Consider the following 20,605-nt stretch of genomic DNA (forward strand, 5'->3'; position numbering starts at 1 on the left):
GACGAGGAGGAGGAGGAGGAACAGCCTGACAGACCAGGCTTTTGAGGAGGTTTTCCGAGAAGGGGGGAGGGAGATGGGATGGCAGCGAGAGAGGAGTGGGGCCGAGGAGGCGTTTGGTTCTTTGTTGGATTTACCTGAGAGGTATTTGAGCATTAGACACAGAGAGGGATGGCTCACCAAGAGGTTGCGCCTCGGAAGGCACGGGAGCGACTAATCTGGAATAACAGATGAAGGTGTGTAAGGGTGGATAAGACAGGTGGGAGCTTGAGTGGTGATGAGAAACAATAGACGCACAGAACTTGAGAGAAAGAAACAGCCTCAAGTTGGAGCAACAGGGACGGGGTCCCTGGGGGCTGCAGCTGTGATGTTGTTTAATCTCCTCAGCGGTGCTGGGCATGTGGCTATTTAGGTCACTCATTCATCCTTTCATTAAAAGTTTTGTTTAAAAATTATACCCCCCATCATCCTATTAACTAAATAAATTTTCATTTATAAAGCTATTTAATTGTTTGGCTTTTTCATTGTATTGAAATTAATTAATTGTTCTCAGTATCCTGCAAAAATAAAAAATAAAAACTGGACAAAACCCTCATGGCAGTTTAGTTTGGGATTTAGGAGGATATTTGTGAGAAACCCATTTAAAAGTCTGTTACTCGTTGAATGACTCATTCCAAGAAGTCTTTCCAAGTTGCTGTTCTGTTATCTGAGTTCTTAGTATAGCGCTTTGCTGCCATCTAGTGTCATAAATTTGTATTTCCAAGTTTTTTAGGGACTTTTGGAAGGATCTGAAGCATTTTAAAAACTTAAAGGAAACTATTTTTTCAGACTGCATTGCCGTTCTTAAGTGTTTTTTTTTTTTTTTAATATTGGACCAAAGCAATAATCCCTGTCTACTCACTAAACATGGTTAAAACAAATGAAACAGACCAGATATCAAAAACAGCTTTGTTTTGGATAGAATGAATCAATTTTTAGTACTTACTTAACATGGACATTTTTATTGTAATTAAAGGTTTTATGCTGATTTTTCTTTTAATGTTTTTTTTTTTTTTTTCATTTATTTTTATAGAGAGAGAGAGAAACATCGATGTGAGAGAGAACCATCAATCAGCTGCCCCCCGCTGGGGATTGAGCCCACAGCCTGGGCGTGTGCCCTGACTGGGAACTGAACCCGGACCTCCCAGTCCATGGGACGATGCTCAATCCACTGAGCCACACTGTAGGGTGCTAATTTTTCTTTTCCATGGAGAGCTCTTTGTAGAACACAGATCTAACCCTGGACCCTGCACAGTTCATCAGGTCTCACCCATGTGGAACAGTGCTTCGGCTCCTCAGTAATAGTTGATGTAACTCCTTACCCAGCTTAGAGATCTGTGGGGAGAGACTTCAGTTTTTGCCAAGCTGGAAACATTAGCGGTGTGAGCATTAGAAAGCAAAATCTTCTGTTAAATTTGTCTTCCAATGGAATTTGGGGAGTGGAATCAGTTGTGGACAGAAGATATTTTAAGACCAGTGAGTGGTAATGAATATACTTTAGATAACCTTGAAAAATAGCAGCGCCCACTCTGCCGTTCCTCTGCCTTCGTGGCCAGAGTCACCCGTGAACTGTTCCCGGTTTGCCAGCTCTTGTTTGCTTTGAGAATTAGCCAGACACAGCACAGCGTAACCATCCTTTTGGGTGAGGTCTCTCCGGACCGCAGGCCAACGCTCTAACCGCTGAGCCAGATGGATATTTCTGGAAAGGGGTTATACAAATGAATTTAAGTTGCTGTTTCATTGGTAATACAAATAAATTAACCCATTTATTTTTGTGTTTAGTTTCCATATGGTCTACCTTATTTAAAAAATCCCATAGCTTGTAAGCCTGGAGTTTTTTGCTGGAACTTTTCTGGGTTAATTTGTCATCCAAATCTGCCTCATTCCCCCCACTCCCACGCTGGGGAGAGCCTGGGTGCAGGTGGAGAGGGCATGCACTGTTAAAAGCAAGACAGGTGTCCATTTCTCTCTGGAGCAACTTGTGATCGCAGCGGGAACAAAAAGAGAAAGCCATACGATTGGGAAGAAACAGATGTGGGTGAGCATACACACCGGCCCTGAGGGAGCAGCTGTTTCCCTGGCAGAGAAGTTCCGTTAAGTCTGGGAGAGTTCTGCAGGACCATGTGATTGGCTTTATTTATTTATTTTATCCTCACCTGAGGACATTTTTCCATTTTTTGTTCAGATAGAATGGGAGGGAGGGAGAGAGAGAGATAAACATCAATATGAAAGGGACACATTGAGTGGCTGCCACCCGCATGACCCAACCAGGGCCGGGGACAAACTGCAACCGAGGTACATGCCCTTAGCGGGAACCGAACCCGGGTCTCTCCGGACCGCAGGCCAACGCTCTAACCGCTGAGCCTAACCGGCCAGGGCTTGAGTTTAAATCATATACATTCATCCTTATCAAATAAATTGATGTGATCTGCATACTAATTTTTAAAATTAATTAATTAACTTTATTACAGTGTTCCTTCTTTTTCCCCCTTGACACCTGCCATCCTGCTCCCACTTCACCACCTTCACCACCCTGTGGTCTGTGTCCATTGGTTGTGCATATATGCATGTAAGTTCTCTGGTTTACCTCTTCCCACCGCCCCATCAGCTTATTTTGTTCATTATATCCCTCTCGCCGAATAGAACTTTGTTGATGACTTGGTCAACTGAAAAGAGGTGCAGCCCCACCATTATTAGTTCTGTGGCTTTGGGCAAATTTCTTAACCTCTCTAAGCCTCAGTTCCACATCTGGACAATGTCTCCAAGTATAAGGTTCTTTGAGGTCAAAGTGTAAAAACTAGCACAATGCTTGGTGCATTGCTCAACAACTCCAGTGGTACTGATCATTTGTGCCAGTCTTGTCGTCCATAGATCACTGAAGCTGGGAATGAAGGCATTTCTATTCGTGGAGGGGGCCTAGAAGCTACATGAGGATGTAGTTACTATTAAATATGTTTACTACTAAAGGGTTTCTGAAGAGATACTGTGTTTTAAAATTTTATTCTGGGAGGAATTGTACAAATTTACTACCTTTGGTAACAGGTATAAGAAATGTATTCTTGCCCTGGCCGGTTTGGCTCAGCGGTTAGAGCGTCGGCCTGCGGTCCTGAGAGACCCGGGTTCGGTTCCCACTAAGGGCGTGTACCTCGGTTGCAGTTTGTCCCCGGCCCTGGTCGGTCGTGCGGGTGGCAGCCACTCGATGTGTTCCTTTCACATCGATGTTTCTCTCTCTCTGTTCCTCTCTCTCCCTCCCACTCTACCTGAACAAAAAAATGGAAAAATGTCCTCGGGTGAGGATAAAAAAAAAAAGAAATGTATTCTTGAGTTGCTCAAGGAAACTTCCTTCCTCAGGAATCTTTTCTTGACTCAGATACAAAGAGAATGGAAAGCTGTTGGCTTGCTTTCTAAATAAAGCTTTAGTTTGGAAGTAAGTCACATCAATAAACATTTAATCATGATAAAGAGAATGCAGAAGATTTATTTCTTCAAAAGTGAGTTCCTCCAAACATGCAGTCCTGAATTAGAGTGAATCAAAGCAGGAAGTACAGTAACAGGGAAGCCTCGTGAGCGCCTGAGAGCTCAGTATTTACATGTCCTCGTAGTCCGTGTCTAAACGTGAGTTTGTTCCTCTTCCTGCCCATGCTGCTGTCCTGCGAACAAGCTGCTTAGCTTCATGAATTTTTCTCGAGGGACTGGAGTGTTCTTTCTCCCAGTGCTCTCTGCACAGCTCGGGGTCCTGGGGAAGCTGGCAGACACCCGAGGCAGTTGGTACCAGCACTGCACACACTCATCCCTCCTTTCCGCGTTCCCTTCTGTTCTCTCCTCACCCCTCGTTCGTGAGCCTGGGCGTAGCTCTCATTCCATGATCCACGCATCCCTGAAGGCAGTACAAATGGCTTCATTTCTTTTACTCTCTTATCATCTCTTAATTACCTGGAAATTTCTATACTTCTGCACTTAATTTAAATTGTGCATCATTGCAATTTTTTTTTTTTTTTTACTGTTTTGCTTTATATATGTTTATATAACAAAAGATAAGCTACTGTTTAATTTAATTAGAACAATCCTAAAAGGGGAATAGTGTTTTCTATACCTTTGAAGTATTTGGTTAAAGTATTTTGTAATGTGAAACTTACTCAGTTGGAGATTCTTTATTAAACTAACTGATAAAAATCTTAATAACTAATGTCAATTAAGGCACATGTTTAGTTGCCAATTTGTTGCCTGCTTTTGAAAGCAAACTGGACTGATCTTTGCAGGGCGATCTGAAAGCTTACCTGCGCAACGAGCACGAGCACATGCGGGGGGACTCGCAGACCATGCTGCTGCAGCGGATGGCGTGTGAGATCGCCGCGGGGCTGGCCGCCATGCACAAGCTGCACTTCCTGCACAGGTGGGTCCGTCTGGGAGGTGGAGGCCGGGCGGTGTATCAGAGGGCCTCCACAAAGCTCCAGGACACAGGTGTAGAATGTAGACGCTGCCCTGTGCTTCCTGGTGTCAGCATAAGGGCTGAGTTGGGCTTCATTTAAACCAACGCTGGGGAACAGAATGTCTTAGGCCTAAGGCCTAGTAATTATTTCCCAAGTTTCAAAGGATGTATAGAGTTGTACATTGCTCTGTGCTGAGAATAAATAGTCCCTGTCTACCTCCTGACATCTCTCGTGTCCTTGTCATGTCAGCCTCAGGCTCTGGTTCTAGCTGCTAGGTCTGATGGTGTGTCCCATGTGACTTTCCTAGGAGAGGAAGAGAGGGCCTGATAGGCTCACATCATCCTTTCACATGAAGTCATAGCGTTGTTTCTGGCCAGGGATCTGAGAGTCCTGCCCATGTTGGGGTGTATGAGGTCAGGGCTGTGTGAGCAGCACATCAGTGGGTAGACATGTTTCTGTCGAACCCTTTCTGGGCCTACTCATATAGGCGCAGCTCCTTGGAGCACGCTGTATTTTGTTCAGGTAAGTGGTATAATTTTCATAATCAAACAACAAAGGGCTTTGAGTCCTACCTGAGATATTGTTCTGTGAACTCAAAGGGAGATTTCTGCTTATTCTCCTCTAGCCTTTTGAGCTATGATTTATGTTTTAAATATGTTTAAAATTAGTTCTCAGGTCTCCCAGGAAACCAGACAGTGTCTTTTTTCTTCTCTCTTTTTAAAATCTTCATCCAAGGATACATTTCTGTTTATCTTCAGAGAGGGAGGGAGGGAAAGAGAGAAACATCGATGTGAGAGAGACACATTGATTGGTTGCTTTCCGCATGACCCTGACCAAGTCTGGGAGTCTGGGAATCGAACTGCGACCAAAGCATGTGCCCTTGACCGGAATCAAACCTGTGACTCTTTGGTCTGTGGGCTGATGCTCTAACTGCTGAGCCAAACTGGCCAGGACTAGGCAGTGTGTCTGAAGTTGAGTTTAATTAAATCATTTAACTCTGAATAATCCAGAAACCTGAAAAGGGACACCTGTGTGTTTTGACATGAAGGAATGTTTATGAAATATTACATTTTTTAAAAGGCAGGTTGGACTGGGATATATTTATAGAATGACTATTTTTAAATAAAACCTTTTGATTGGTTTTTAGAGAGAGGAAGGGAAAGGGGGGAGATCCACGTGTGAAGCATCAATCAGTCCCTCCTGCACACCCCTGCTGGAGATCGAGCCCATAGCCCGGGCTTGTGCCATGACCCAGAATCAAACCAGTGACCTTTTGGTGCACAAGATGACGCCCAACCAAGTGAGCCACACCGGCCAAGGTGGTAGAGCATTTTTAAAGTTGGAATTTAGAATATTTATTGGCTGACTCAAAGTTGGACTTTCTGTGTTGGTTGAACATAGAACAGCCCACATGTCCAGCTGAGAGCTGTGAGCTGCGTTAGGAAACGGATCTGGTAACACACGCTGATACATTTCCTTTTACTTATTGTTTAAGGAGAGACCTACGCTTGGTCTTAGGTAGCCTGCATTTTTTAAGTCAAACATAGGACAATTGTGACAGTCAATAACTTCCAGTTACTTTGCTTGCCGTTTGTTACCAGGAATTCAATTTTTTGGAAATGGCTGCAGTGATGTTGACTGTTCACAGGGCACTTTTGCAGATGGGTAAACTCCAGGTCTGGAGTTGAGGACAAGTGGTAATGCTTCCTTGGGAATTGGGGTGGGGACTCTTTAGAACCGTAGACTCCCAGTTCCTGCGTCCGTCAGCCCCACTTCCACGGCTGAGTCGTGTGCAGTCACTGGCAGCTGAGGCGACAGCAGGTGCCGCAAGGCGAGGGGAGTGAGCCAGAGCCTGCGAACCCTTTCAGATCTAGCTCGCTTGGCAGCCTCCCCGCCAGACCTGTTTTTCAACTTGAAGGAAGAATATACTGGGTATGTTTGTATTTCCTGACCAGAACCTGCCATTGACGTCAAGAGTTGCCTCTGTTAAGAAGTTGTACCTTGCTTTTTTCTCATCTTTACATTTGCATGTTTTGGGCTTCAGAGAATATTTATTTTTACCAATTTTGAATCAAATTATATTATCATCATCTCTAATCTGGATACCACTCTAACATTTTGAAAACATTTTATGTGTTTTTATTTTATCCTTATAAAAAAACTTGTGAATTAGCCCTTGCAGGACACCCCTGTTGTTTTTGTGAGGACACTGAGGCTCTGATACAGTGAGTGACTTGCCCAGAGTCACGCAGTTCTTAAGTAGTGGAGCCGAGACTAGTCCCAGGTCTGGCTGCGGTGGCTGGGACGCTTGGGATGGAGGGAGGGAGCAGGGTTAGCAGAAATCCCCCATTGTCACACCACTGTCTTCTCCCTCCTCACCTCTGGTTCCCAGTCGTGAGAAGCTCTCTCCTTCCCCTGAGACTACCAGTTGAACTGTAGTGGAGTTTTGCAATCCTTGTACAGTGTGAGCCAAGGCCTTTGGCACATAACTTCCATCTTTTACTTGACCTTCACATTTGAAATGTAAAGACCTCCAGTGACCATGAGGAAGGAGAGAAGGGAGAAAGTGGGCAGTCCAGGAGTTGCTTGAATGGCCTGAGTAGAGGTGCCAGGCACTCTGAAGGTGACGCAGCTGGCCTCAGGCCTGAAAGGACCCACACGAGCCCTGGGTGGGCTGCTGGCACCACCTTTCAGTTGTGTCCGGGAGGAGGTGTGGGGTGGCCGAGAAGGGTCTGCTGATGGAGAGCGTAGGCACGCTCATCCCTCGTGCTGGGTAACAGCCTCTGTCGGCACAACCCTCAGCGGTCCAGTTGCAGCTATTGGCCCAGGGGGTAGAGCTGCCGACCTTGGAGCACTTCGCGTTTCCGCCCTCAGATGGAGTCTGCTGCCTCCCTCCTCCTTTCCCTTCATTCCGAGCAGCAGGGCCAGTTGTTCCTAAGGCTGAAATTCTCGGTTGTTTGTAACAGTGGAGCCAGGGTGCCTAGGTTTTCCCCAGACATCCACAGGCCTGAGGGTTTCTGGAGGGAGTGCCGAAATCACCTCATGTAAACAGAGAACGTGTAGAGAGGAACTTAATGGGAAATTCAGATCATCATGTGTCTATCGCAGCCCAGCCATACGCATGATGCAGTGCTCTGGTGCTGACGTACTGTCGATAGTTACTGATATTGAAAGGGTGAGGTGCTGCTGTCTACCCAGCTGTGTGATCCTAACGAAGTTCCTTCAGTTCTCAGTACCTCAGTTTCCTGTCTGTAAATGGGGAAATAATAGTACCTACCTCAGAGATTTGCTGTGGCGAGTAAATGAGCTAGCCAACAAGTAAAATGCTTAGAGAAACGTCTTGTGTAAAGTAAGTGCTTTGTAAATATTAGCCATTATTATATAATTGAATTAGTGTTATGTACCAAGTTGTCATTGAATTATATCAATGTTAGTTACTGCTGTCGTCATTCTTGTAATTATATTTCAGACCTGAGCTTTGGAAATTAAAATCTTTGAAAGTAAGAATTTAAGAATTAATTTTTGGTCTTCTGTAGGCATATAAAGACAAACATTTTATTTTGGACTACAGAAAGTCAGTTTTTGATAAATTTTATGTATGATTTAAAATGATAAATTAGGTGTCCTTTTCTGTTTTAATTTAGTGGTCTTTTTTGTTTGCCAATTGATGATTTTAAAAATTCTAAGGACTAAAGCCAAAAAATTTTAATCTGTTGTCTATATAGGAATTTCCTTTAAGAAAAGTAACTTTTTACCCTAGCCGGTTTTGCTCAGCGATTAGAGCATCGATCGGCCTGTGGACCAGAGAGTCCTGGGTTTGGTTCCTGCTAAGGGCATGTACCTCGGATGTGGTTTGTCCCCTGCTCTGGTTGGGGTCCTGTGGGTGGTGACCACTTGAGGTGTTTCTCACATCGATGTTTCTCTCTCTCTCCCTTCCTTTCTCCCTCCTACTCTGCTTGAAGGTAAATGCAAAAATGTCCTCCGGTGAGGATTTAAAAAAAAAGAAAAGAAAAGTACTTTTTCTTTTCAAATCATTTGGAAGAGATGAGAGTGTATTGAAAAGGGCCTGCACAGCCTAGACGGTGTGGCTCAGTGGTTGAGCATCAGCCCATGGACCAAGAGGTCGCTGGTTTCGATTCCTGGTCAGGGCACATGCCCAGGTTGTGGGCCAAATCCCCAGTGTGGGGCGTGCAGGAGGTGGCCAGCCGATGTTCTCTCTCATCGATGTTTCTGTCTCTTTCTCTCCCTTTCTCGCTCTCTCAAATTAATAAAGAAAAAAGAAAAGAAAAGGGCCTGTACCTCTTTGAAAAGGGAGTTATAAAACAGACATTTTTAATAATGTAAATTTGGGGGACTTGAAGTTGTAATTTATTAATCTTTACCTAGACTATTACTCAAGTAGTACAAGTTATTGTAAAAAATATTTAGACAGCCTTGGCCGGTTTGGCTCATCACCTAGAGCATCAGCCCACAGATCAAAGGGTCTTGTATTCAATCCCCAGCCCCAGTCAGTGTCGTGTGGGAGGCAACCAATCGATGTGTCTCTCTCACATTAATGTTTCTCTCTCTCTGTCCCCCTTCCTCCCTTACACTCTATCTAAAAAAAATAAATGGAAAAATATCCTTGGGTAAGGATTAATCAAAGCGGGGAAAAAAAATCAAACAATTTAGACAATAATATTTTAGAATTCTTTCTTGGTCCCTCTTAAAATACTAGGAAATGATCCATAAGTCTGGTATTAATGCAGAACCAGGTACAGACATGGTCAGTATTTGACCTTAGCAGTCATAGTTATTTGCAAAAATATCTGATCATCTCTATTATGTAAGTCATTAGTAATATGGCCAGTTTGGCTCAGGGGTTAGAGTGTCGGCCTGTGGTCCAGAGACCCGGGTTCGGTTCCCGCTAAGGGCACGTACCTCGGTTGCAGTTTGTCCCTGACCCTGGTTGGTCGTGCGGGTGGCAGCCACTTGATGTGTCTCTTTCACGTCGATGTTTCTCTGTCTTTCTCTCTTCCTCTCTCTCCCTCCCACTCTACCTGAACAAAAAATGGAAAAATGTCCTCGGGTGAGGATTAAAAAAATATACGATATATATTCTTTTTTCTATAATAAAGAATTTTAAAACATATATTATTAAGCAAGGAGCTCAAAATACTGCTCTGAGCCCTCAAGAAAGCCTTTTGCATAACAGTGTCCCGTTGCGTTTTCCGGTCATGGATCCTCCTTGCTCTCGTGCTCACTCCACTCTCTCTGCTTCCAGTGACCTAGCCTTGCGGAATTGTTTCCTTACCTCGGACTTAAATGTGAAAGTGGGAGACTATGGAATAGGATTCAGCAGGTACAAGGTAAGCCAAAGGTCTACAGGTTCTCTCCTTAGTCTGATTTAATCATTCGTAGTCCTCAGGTGGTAATGTCACAGAACGCCAGTTTGTTTTTGGAAGAGGGGCAAGAATCTTGTTTGTGTTGCCTTTTTCGAGAGAGGTTGATTCCAGTCATTTTAGTGGGGGTGTCAATGTCTGATGTTTGGTTTTTCTAAATCTGTGGCTTTGTACCCAAGGTTTGGTGACAGCTTCCCTGATGCTTAGTTCACAAAGACTTATACTGAGTGTAATTGATATGGTTTGATGCTGTATAATAAATGTTAGTGTACACGTAATATATTTCATTATTACCATGTGTATAATAAAATATACATGTCACATACATATTTCTCCATGTTCAGTAAAAATTTGGCTCAAATTCAATAAGCTTAGGATTTAGATTTTTAAACTCTGCCATAAATATATCCCCAAAGAAAATAAGAAGTACATGAAGTTTTTATCTGTGTGTTTGTAGCCCAGCTGAAAGAGGTAGCTGATGGGGGGCAAGAAGGCAACTGCCCTGGCTTCACGCTGCCGGGAGACCTTGAATAAGCACTCACCTCCTTCTGAGCAGCAGCGGGAGGATAGTTCCTGCGCGTGCTCTGGGTTCATGTGATGCACAGTGCTTTGTAACGAAAGATGCGGCCGTTTGTTTACATAGTAGCCCTAGTGTCTGCAGGCTTGCTGTATACCAGGCCCTCTGAGGTACTTGCCTGCATTATCTCATTCAATCCTCTCCTGGGAGGGGGGTATTCACCTCATTTTACAGATAAAGAAAGAGGTCCTGTGTGTTTGTTTCCTGCCCAGAGTCATGTAGCTGGTAAATGGTTGAATGTGGACTTACGACCCCATCTGTCAGATTCTGAATCCTGCCCCCTTGCTAATCGGAACCACTCCCCTACTGGGAGCGTAAAGCCCAGCTGTTTCGCTCAGAGTCTGTGTTCTGTGCATCAGATACTTCGTGCCTTCCTTTTCCAGGAAGAATGACTGAGCAAGTTTTTGTAGCTCAGACCAGCTCATGAAGCCCAGGAGGCTTCGGAGAAAAGAAACCCTTACCCACCCTCTGCCCAGAAAATCTCTTCATGCTCACTTTCTTTTGGGTTGAGTATGTGTTTTCTGAGAATGAAATCACTGAGTATGATGGAATTCAAAATTCTGTGTACTTTCTAACAAAACAGGAGGATTATATTGAAACAGATGATAAAAAAGTTCTCCCTCTGCGATGGACTGCTCCAGAATTAGTAACCAGCTTTCAAGACAGAATACTAACTGCAGAGCAAACTAAGTATAGTAACATTTGGTATGTATCGCTTTACCATTCTACTAGGCCTTCGTAGCACAGTCCTAACTGTCCTGGAGGGCTTTCTGGGATGGAAGTGCCTGGACAGATGCAGGGACAGAGTGCCTGGCGGGTGGGAAGACGATGTACCGACATGGCAGTCGTCACCATCAGTGACGTGGTTGACTTTCGAATGCTGCCTCTATTACCCACATGGCAATACTCTCCACAAAAGTGGGATCCAAGTCCATTTTCTGTGCCTACTCCAGGGCCTAGCACGTAATACATGTTTAATAAATAAATATTGAAGTGAATGAAAGCACAGAAAGGGGTTTGGATGGTTGTGTGATACTGTGATTTATAGGAGGTCAGTTAAACGGAAGTTGGAAAAATGTTTCTCAGTCTTTGACTAACAATTTCGGTTACAGCTTTCTTGATTTATCTCTCTATATATATTTTTTGTACTATTGTCCTGCTTTTTAAAAAAATTTCTTTTTCTCCTCTGGCCTTCTTTTGGATTGTTTTTGTAAACGTTTTTTTCTCTTAGTTTGGGAAATATATACTCTATTCCTGTACTTTTATTGGCTTCCCTAGAAATTATAACATATTTCACTAATTTTGTCTAATATTAGTTCATATCTTGGCCCTCTTTCTGAACAATATAAGGATTTCAGAATATTGGTTTTTAGCATCACTGTTTATTTAGGTTCTAAACAACCCCTCCTCCCCAAATTTTCTTTTTCTTTAAATCTCAGACCTTTCATCTGGGATTACTCCCTTTGCCTGAAGGGTGTCCTTCAGAATTTCCTTTAGTGAGGTTGCTGGTAACAGATGCTCAGGATTTTGTAGGTCTGAACATAATTTTTTGTCCTCAGTCTATAACTATATTTTTACTTGATGACAGTTATTTTCTCTCAGCATATTGAAGGTATCATTCTACTGTCTTCTGGCTTCCATTGTTGCTATTGAGAAGTCAGCTGTAAGTCTACCTAAGCTCTTTGAAGGTAATGTGACTTTTCTTTCTGGCAGCTTTTAAACTCTTCTCTTCATCTTTTGGGTTTGTTTGTTTTTTGTAGTTTTACTATGATGTATGTGGATGTGGATTTCCTATGTTTTTCTGCTTGGAATATATTTGGCTTTAATCTGTAGGTTGATGTTGTTCTCAACCCTTAACCTTAAAATACTGCCTCTGCTCAGTACTGCCTTTGCCCCATTTTCTCTCCTTTTGGAAGGGTGATTAGACATGTGTTTTGCCTGCTTGCTCTGTCCTTTCTCTCTTAATCTCTCTTTTATATTCCATCTCTTTGGTGCTTTGTGCCACATTGTAGATAATTTTCCAGCCACTAATTCTCTCTTTTTTAAAAAATTCTCTCTTCAGTTGTGTCTGATCTTCTATTAAATCTCTGTATTAAGTTTTATAGTTCAGTTATTGATTTTTCAAAATTTGTCCCAGTAGCCTGGCTGGTGTGGCTCACTGGTTGAGCATCAGCCCATACACCAAGAGGTCACCGGTTCGATTCCCAGTCAGGGCACGTGCCCAGGTTGTGGGCCTGATCCCCAGTGGGGGGCATGCAGGATGGGGGCATTTGATGTTCTTTCTCATCAATGTTTTTCTGTCTCTCCCTCCCTCTCCCTTCCTCTCTTTCTAAAATCAATAAAGAAAAAATATTAAAAAAAAAATTTGTCCCAGTGTTTTGAATGGTTGGGTTATACTCTGCATCTGATAATTTCAATATCTGAAGTCCTTGTGTACTTGATCTTCCTGCTTGGTGGTACCTTGTTTCTTCGGGAGCTGCTTTGTGGTGAGGCTCTTGGAAACCTGGAGTGGAGGAGCCTTCCTCCAGAGAAGACCTGCTCTGCTCCTGCGGGCTCCTGGGCGTTTCACGTGGAAGGGCATTTACGCGTCCAGGGCTTGATGTATTCAGCTTGAGATACTTTGGACTGCTCAGATGATACGAATTTGGGCTTCAAATCCAAGGGCCAGCTCTGTGGTTACAACTTAGGGACTACCCCCCCAACACACACACACACACACACACACACACACACACACAACATGCATGCACATTCATGCACATACACACTCACAGCATCTCAGGGCCAAGGCAGCTTGCCCCTCAGCCTCCTGAAGGGGGAGGTAGAGCAGGTGATTTCCCCTGTGAGGAGGTCTCTCTGTGAGACCCCTGACCTGGGCAGCCCAGGGCTTTGGGCTGTCCACCACCACTACCAGCACCCCACCCAGCCTCCCCACCAAAACACAGCAGCCCAAGCCCTGTGCTTCCGCAGAGCCCAGGGCAGGGCAGGGGGTTTGGCGTTCTACTTAGTTCTCAAGTTTTAGGTTCTGTCCGGTGGCCTCTGCTGCTGTATGTGCTCTTCGATACTTTAAAGATGTTTTATCCCTTATTTGCATCCTTACTGTTCTTAGCATGGGGTTGACCCTTATTTCTGACAGTTTGAGGAGTCACTGGTGGCAGGGATGGCAACAGTGCCACCTACTGCCAGAGGCGGGGCCCACGTGCCCTGTGCTGGGTGAACAAGAAGGAGAGGAGCTACAGGACATTTCTTCTCCCAGGAGAAGGAGCCCGAGCCCCTGCAAGGTGAAGAATCGAATGGACAGTCCTAAGAGGAGATAGATGGCTGTTGGTGGTTATCCTGCAGGAGACTGGATGCCGTAGAATAGAGTGCTCAGGGTAGGGTTGACCTTGAGCAGGAGACATGGCTCCTCTTTCTCTGTGGCTTGAGGAGCTTAGAAAGATGCTAGAAGTGGTGGATGGGAGTTGAGAAAGCCATGCCTCTTGCTTTCTGAGGAAGAGGTTAGCCAGGCTGGAGAGGGCTTGGTTTTGGAAGGGCTTACTGGGAGAGGGAAGGGGGTTAATCCGGGATTTTGAGAACTGGAAACAGGAAGAACTGTGTGTCCAAGGTCAGACCAAACTTGGTGATAACACTCATAATTTGCCACTAATCCTGTGCTACTTGCGTGGTGGTTATATTTCACGTGAATTTCTTATTTTTCTCAGTTAACTTGTCAATGCCTTACAGTCTCTGGCGGTGTCTCACACTTTAGTGTCCGGAAGGGCCCTCTGCCCCGGCAGTTCTGTGCCAGGGAGAAGGCACTTCTGACTTCTCGAACGGGATTGAGAAGTGTGGGTCCTTCTATTTTCTTTGATAGAAATGATCTCTCAGCTTAGATACTGAATATGCTGTTTTTCCTACTGATTTGTGAAGTTAGCATAAGAGAATTTAATTCATGTTGTATTATACAGTGTCCGATAATAAGCTTATTCATTCAATATAGTTTATTCAGACAAGCATTCTGGTGGACATTGATCAAAGTCACATAATCCATCAACACCCAAGCCTGGCTGGAAACCAGAATCAGTAGGGAGCTTTTTAGAAAGACTGTTTCCTAGGCCACACCGGCATCCACCAGCTAAGAGTTCTTAGGGGTGAGCCCTAAATACGAGTGTGTTTGTTTAAAGCTCCCCAGGTGACACACATGATCAGCCATTGTGGTAAATTGGAGATGATCATACATGACAGAAGGCAGGAAATGGTGGGAAAGAAATGCAGAGATCATGCAGAGGAGGTGAAGAGTCAGTATCTGGCTGATTTGGGCAGCAGAGGCCATTTCCTTGGGGGTAGCACTGGGCAGGAGTGTGAGTGGGACCAGTAGAGAAGGGGCCTTCCTGCCTTTGGTAGTGGCCACATGGCTGGAGGCGTCGAGAGGCTGGGCAGGTGTTTCCTCCTGGCACACACATAGCTGGCCGAGTAAGGGAGGGAAGTCCCTTCACAACAGCAACTTGACCCCAGCTATTCAGGAGGAACCACAAGACATGTACAAGTGCAACAGGGAAGAGCTGTTCAGGTAAAGATTTCTTTTAGGGCCCTGGCCGGTTTGGCTCAGATTAGAGCGTTGGCCTGCGGACCAGAGAGTCCCTGGTTTGGTTCCGCTACGGGCATGTACCTCAGTTGCAGTTTGTCCCTGGGGTCGTGTGGGTAGCAACCAGTCAATGTGTCTCTCTCACGTTGGTGTTTCTCTCTTTCTCTTCCCCCCTCTCTTCCTCCTGCTCTATCTGAAAATAAATGCAAAAGTGTCCTTGGGTGAGGATAAAAATAAAAAAAGATTCCTTTTAGGTACTTTGTCCTGTTTACTACTATTATGAATGGAATATTTTTTTCTACCATAAAACTCAGAATTCAGGATATTTATTTTCAATCTAACCATTTTACTGAACACTTAAATCATTTTCATGATCTTCCAAATGATTTCTTGACATTTGAAGTTGAGAGTCATATTAGCTCCTCCCTGTACAGAATTGTGCCACTTGTCTCTGTTTCTTTTGTGTGTGTATGTGTGTGTGTTGGCCAAAACTACTGGAGTCGTACCCACCAGTAGATAGGAGGCATGCTTATTGTGGTTCTCATTTTAATGAGAATGTCTCTTTCAAATCCTGTTCAAGAGCTATCTTTACTAACCTTTTTAGTACACACCTTATCCTTAAAGTTTCTGGTGACTGTACAAATAAAAATGTGGATGTTAAACATTCAGCATCTAAAGGGAGAAGGAAATAACCACTTTTCTTTTTTCCACAGGTCCCTGGGTGTGACACTTTGGGAACTTTTTGATAATGCTGCTCAACCGTATTCCAACCTTTCCAACTTGGATGTTCTTAGCCAGGTCATTCGAGAGAGAGACACGAAACTTCCCAAGCCCCAGCTGGAGCAGCCGTATTCTGATAGATGGTTGGTGATTTTTCTGTTTCCATGGGTTTTTAATTAGATAGTCCCTAGTTTTAAACAAATGTTATATATGTTTTTTTGTTAATCCTCACCCAATGCTATTTTCTATTTATCTTCAGATAGAGTGGGAGGGAGGGATAGAAGGAGGAAGAGAGAGAGAGAAACATGGATGTGTCTGGAGAGAGACACATCGATTGGTTGCCTCCTGCATGACCCCAACCAGGGTTGGGGATGAACAGCAACTGAGGCATGTGCCCTTGTCTGGAATCGAACCCGCAACTCTTTGGTCTGCAGGCTGACACTCTAACAGCTGAGCCAACCCAGCCAGGGCGATAAATATTATATTTTTCATTGATACACTATGACTTAAAAAATAATTAACATCCATTTTTATAATTTAATATTATTTTTGAAAAATGTATAGAACAAGCAGGAATTTTTGTATTATGCACAATAAAAAAATGTAAAGTCAGAATTCATTAAAAAAAAATCAACAGTGCCCTGGCCGGTTTGGCTGAGCAGTTAGAGTGTCAGCCTGCGGTCCAGAGAGACCCAGGTTTGGTTCCTGCTAAGGGTGCGTACCTCGATTGCAGTTTGTCCCCGGCCCTAGTTGGTTGTGCCGGTGGCAGCCACTCGATGTGTCCCTTTCACGTCGATGTTTTTCTCTCTCTCTCTCTCTTCCTCTCTCTCCCTCCCACTCTACCTGAACAAAAAATGGAAAAATGTCCTCGGGTGAGGATAAAAAAAAAAGTCAACAGTAGGGGAGTTTGCTATTGCGGAATTATTTTCAAATGAGGCTATTTATATAAGTGCTATCCAATATGTGAGAAAAAAGATAGTGTAAAAATGATGATATTTAAATTCAGCTGAAACCAATTTGTATAACATATGTTCACATTCGCAAAACAAACTTCTTAGGAGTCTTTGGACCAGTTCTTACTCCATTTTCAATTAGGATTGGATTCACCTCGCTTTAGGCCTCTGTCTACACCCCTGCGTGCCCAGCTGGCGTTGCCCCTGAAGCTCGGTGCCCCTGCCTGGAGGCAGGGCTCAGCTTCCCAGGTTGCTAGAGCCCTTCACCCAGAATAACTTGGCATAAACGTTCTAAGTTTAATACTTTGAAGCTGTCTTTGTCTTCCCGTCTGTGCGTGGCTACATTCGTTGGCCATATTCAGCCATCCCTTGGAAGACCCAGCTCCTGTTTGCTGCCGCCTTTGGACTTCATCCTCTCTTTTCCCGCCACCCTCAACTCCTTTTCTGATCTAAGGAAACCATGTGCTGTGGAAGGTTGTAGTGCTGTTGTTTGTCGGAGGAGTAGAGATTAGTTACAACCGCATTTGTCCATGTGAGTTCTTGTAAAATAAAGTGAGTAAATCTCCAAACGCAAGGCAAGCATGTTCTTTCCACCCAGAATACCTGTGGCAGTTGTTTTAAGAGGGCAGCATGTTAAAACTTTTCCTGAATTCAGTGAAGTCCCTGGTTACACACCAGAGGAACAAATGACAGGGCAAAGGAATTGCAGCGGTCCTGTGAAGCGTCCTGAGAACAAGACTCAGTGGTCACAGTGTGTTATTTCTTCATTTCCTCCTTCACCATGGTCTCGCCGTGGACTGAACGCCTTCGTGTGGTCAGCAGCAATTACAGTGTGGAAACTTCAGGGGTGTCGAGTTGGCTTAGGGGTTCTTGTGAAGCCTTTTCTTATTTTAAAAACAATTTATTATCAATCCATTAACTACCTCTCGTGTGTTTCTCAGGTATGAAGTTTTACAGTTCTGTTGGTTGTCACCAGACAAGAGACCAGCGGCTGAAGATGTGCACAGACTGCTCACCTACCTGCGCATGCAAAGCCAAAGGGACTCGGAAGTCGACTTTGAACAGCAGTGGAATGCTCTTAAACCGAATACAAACAGCAGAGACACTTCCAATAGTGCTGCGTTCCCGATCCTCGACCATTTTGCCAGGGATCGGCTCGGTCGTGAAATGGAGGAAGTCCTCACTGTGACAGAAACCAGCCAGGGCCTGAGCTTCGAGTACGTGTGGGAGGCAGCTAAGCACGACCACTTTGACGAACACAGCCGGGGCCCCCCAGACGAAGCCTTGTCCTACACGAGCATCTTCTTCCCGGTTGAAGTGTTTGAGAGTTCACTTTCAGACCCTGGGCCTGGGAAACAAGACGCCAGTGGCCAGGACGTCCCTGTGAGAGCCCCTGGCGTAGTGCCCGTTTTTGATGCCCACAACCTTTCTGTTGGAAGCGACTATTACATCCAATTAGAGGAAAAAAGTGGTAGCAACTTGGAGCTCGATTACCCACCTGCACTGGTAACAACTGAAATGGAGAATCCAGGAAGGACAGGTGACAAGACGCCCCAGTTTCTGACACTCAGGAACCTTGAGTTTGAGGAGTCCAGTACAGATGAAGATTTCTTCCAAAGCAGTACAGACCCCAAAGATACCAGCATCCCTGAGGACATGCGTGCTACCAGGGGCCCTGAGAGCCCTTTCAATGATATGTTTAATGACCTTGACAAATCGGAGGATCTGCCCAGTCACCAAAAAATATTTGACTTAATGGAACTAAATGGAGTTCAAGCTGACTTTAAGCCAACCACTTTAAGTTCAAGTTTGGATGACCCCAAAGACTCAGTAATAACAGGCCACTTTGAGAAAGAAAAGCCCCATAAGCTTTTTGACTATGAGCCTCTTTGCTTATCAGAAAACCTTATGCACCAAGATAATTTTGATCCACTGAATGTACAAGAATTGTCAGAAAACTTTTTATTTCTTCAAGAAAAAAACTTACTGAAAGACTCATTGTGTCGCAAAGAACATATAAATGATCTTCAAACAGAACTTAAAAATGCTGGTTTTATGGAAACTATATTAGAAACTCCACATGGAAACACTTTAGATCCTGAGCTTCAGTTTGCTGAAAACGAACCGGGCTTTTCTCCGTTGCAGGAAAACGGAAGCGCAGAGGGGCGGGAGCCGGGGGCTGTGTTCGAGGACCGCACTCTGCGCGCCTCATTGCCGTCTTCCCTGGAGGGGCAGGCGCCTCCTGCCTCGCTCGGAATGGCGGGAACCCCTCACAGAGTGCCTCCAGGTGTGTTCCCGAAGCAGGGAGAAGCCATGCCCAGGCATTTAGATGGCAGTAGCCACGATGACTGTCGCTGCCAAGAAGCAAGTGTAGATTCTGTAACTGTCCCAGTTGAAATTCCCTCTGCTGGTCCCAGAACACACGGCGTGGGCCATGGGTCCCACGACCTGACTCACCAAAATGGGGAGGCTTCAAGATGGACCCCGAGTGACCCTGTTCCTGTTGATGACATTTTTGCCAGTGAAATGAGTACAGGGAGTAGTCTTCCCGAACTGAAACAGAACCTGCAAAATCAGCCGCTTTCAGAAGACCATCCCAGTAATAGGCTACTAGAGAAAAACTCCGAAACCGTGGACACTCTGAATCAGCTCAGTTGTAAAGATGCTACCAATGAGGGGGGCTTGGTGTCTGCTCTTTCCTCGGACTCTACCAGTCAGGACAGCCTTTTAGACGATAGCTTGTCAACACCCATTCCAACTTCAGACCAGTCGGCGGAGACCCCAGACTCTCTGGACTCAGTGGATGTCCATGAGGCCCTGCTGGGTTCCTCAGGCTCTCACGCCCCACAGAAACTCTTGCCCCCGGACAAGCCTGCAGATAGTGGGTACGAGACAGAGAACTTGGAGTCACCTGAATGGACTCTGCACCCTGCTCCCGACGGTGCTTCAGCCTCGGACATGGCCACAGCAGGCGACAGAGGTCATGGCGAGTTGCCCCCCAACCCTGTCATCGTCATCTCAGATGCAGCCGATGGCCACAGAAGTACTGATGCGACCTCGCAGACTTTTGCACCTGGCTCTCACAGCTCATACCGAGACTCCGCTTACTTCTCAGATAATGATTCTGAACCTGATAAGAAGCCGGAGGGGGTTCAGGGCACCTCCCTGTCAGCCTTGGCTTCGGTAGCAGATCAGCCCCTGCCTGAGCCAGCCCTCCCCGAGCACAGTCCTGGTACCAAGGACAGCGGCCTGGAAACCGAAAGTAGCCAGTCAGGCCAAAGTTGTCTGTCTGCTTTGCAGAATTCCAGTCTCCTGGAATCAAGAGAAATGTCACAACCAGCACTGCCTGACGTTTCCAAAGAGCTGCATCCTCCTGAAGATGAGGCTGGCAGTCCCTCAAGTTTGTTGAACTCGGAGCTGAGCAGTGGCGATGACTTCGAGGCACAAGAAGAGCGCCCCTGCATGATCACCTCCACCGGGACTAACACCAACGAGCTCCTTGCCTTTGCCAGTTCCACCCTCCGCTCCGGTAGCCCGTCTGACCTGACGGCGGATAAGTCCTCCTCCAGCCACTCGGAGGGCCCCAAGCTGAAGGAGCCAGATATCGAAGGGAAGTACCTGGGGAAGCTTGGTGTGTCAGGGATGCTTGACCTCTCCGAGGATGGGATCGATGCGGACGAGGAGGACGAGAACAGCGATGACTCGGACGAGGACCTGCGGGCATTCAACCTGCACAGCCTCAGCTCTGAGTCTGAGGATGAGACTGAGCATCCTGTCCCCGTGATCCTCAGCAATGAGGACGGGAGGCACCTGCGGAGTCTGTTGAAAACCCCTGCTGCTACTGCTGTTGACCAGCTACCAGATGACTGGAAAAAAGAAAAGAAGGCAGTGACCTTTTTTGATGATGTCACCGTCTATCTGTTTGACCAGGTATCTGTTACCTC

General features: G+C 45.3%; 1 protein-coding gene across 2 annotated transcripts in view; it reads left to right on the forward strand.

The window, feature by feature from the left end:
- LMTK2 (lemur tyrosine kinase 2) overlaps nt 1–20,605 on the forward strand; it is a 68,616-nt gene that overhangs the window by 39,854 nt on the left and 8,157 nt on the right. For both annotated transcript variants that reach the window (XM_036239612.1, XM_036239613.1), the window contains exons 7-11: nt 4,296–4,429; nt 9,730–9,814; nt 11,008–11,129; nt 15,702–15,851; nt 17,603–20,591. In XM_036239612.1, the coding sequence (XP_036095505.1) occupies nt 4,296–4,429; nt 9,730–9,814; nt 11,008–11,129; nt 15,702–15,851; nt 17,603–20,591 (3,480 nt within the window). The remainder of the gene's footprint in view (nt 1–4,295; nt 4,430–9,729; nt 9,815–11,007; nt 11,130–15,701; nt 15,852–17,602; nt 20,592–20,605) is intronic.

Source organism: Molossus molossus, unplaced genomic scaffold, assembly GCF_014108415.1.
Source record: "Molossus molossus isolate mMolMol1 unplaced genomic scaffold, mMolMol1.p scaffold_m16_p_4, whole genome shotgun sequence".
In the NCBI taxonomy this organism is placed as follows: domain Eukaryota; kingdom Metazoa; phylum Chordata; class Mammalia; order Chiroptera; family Molossidae; genus Molossus; species Molossus molossus.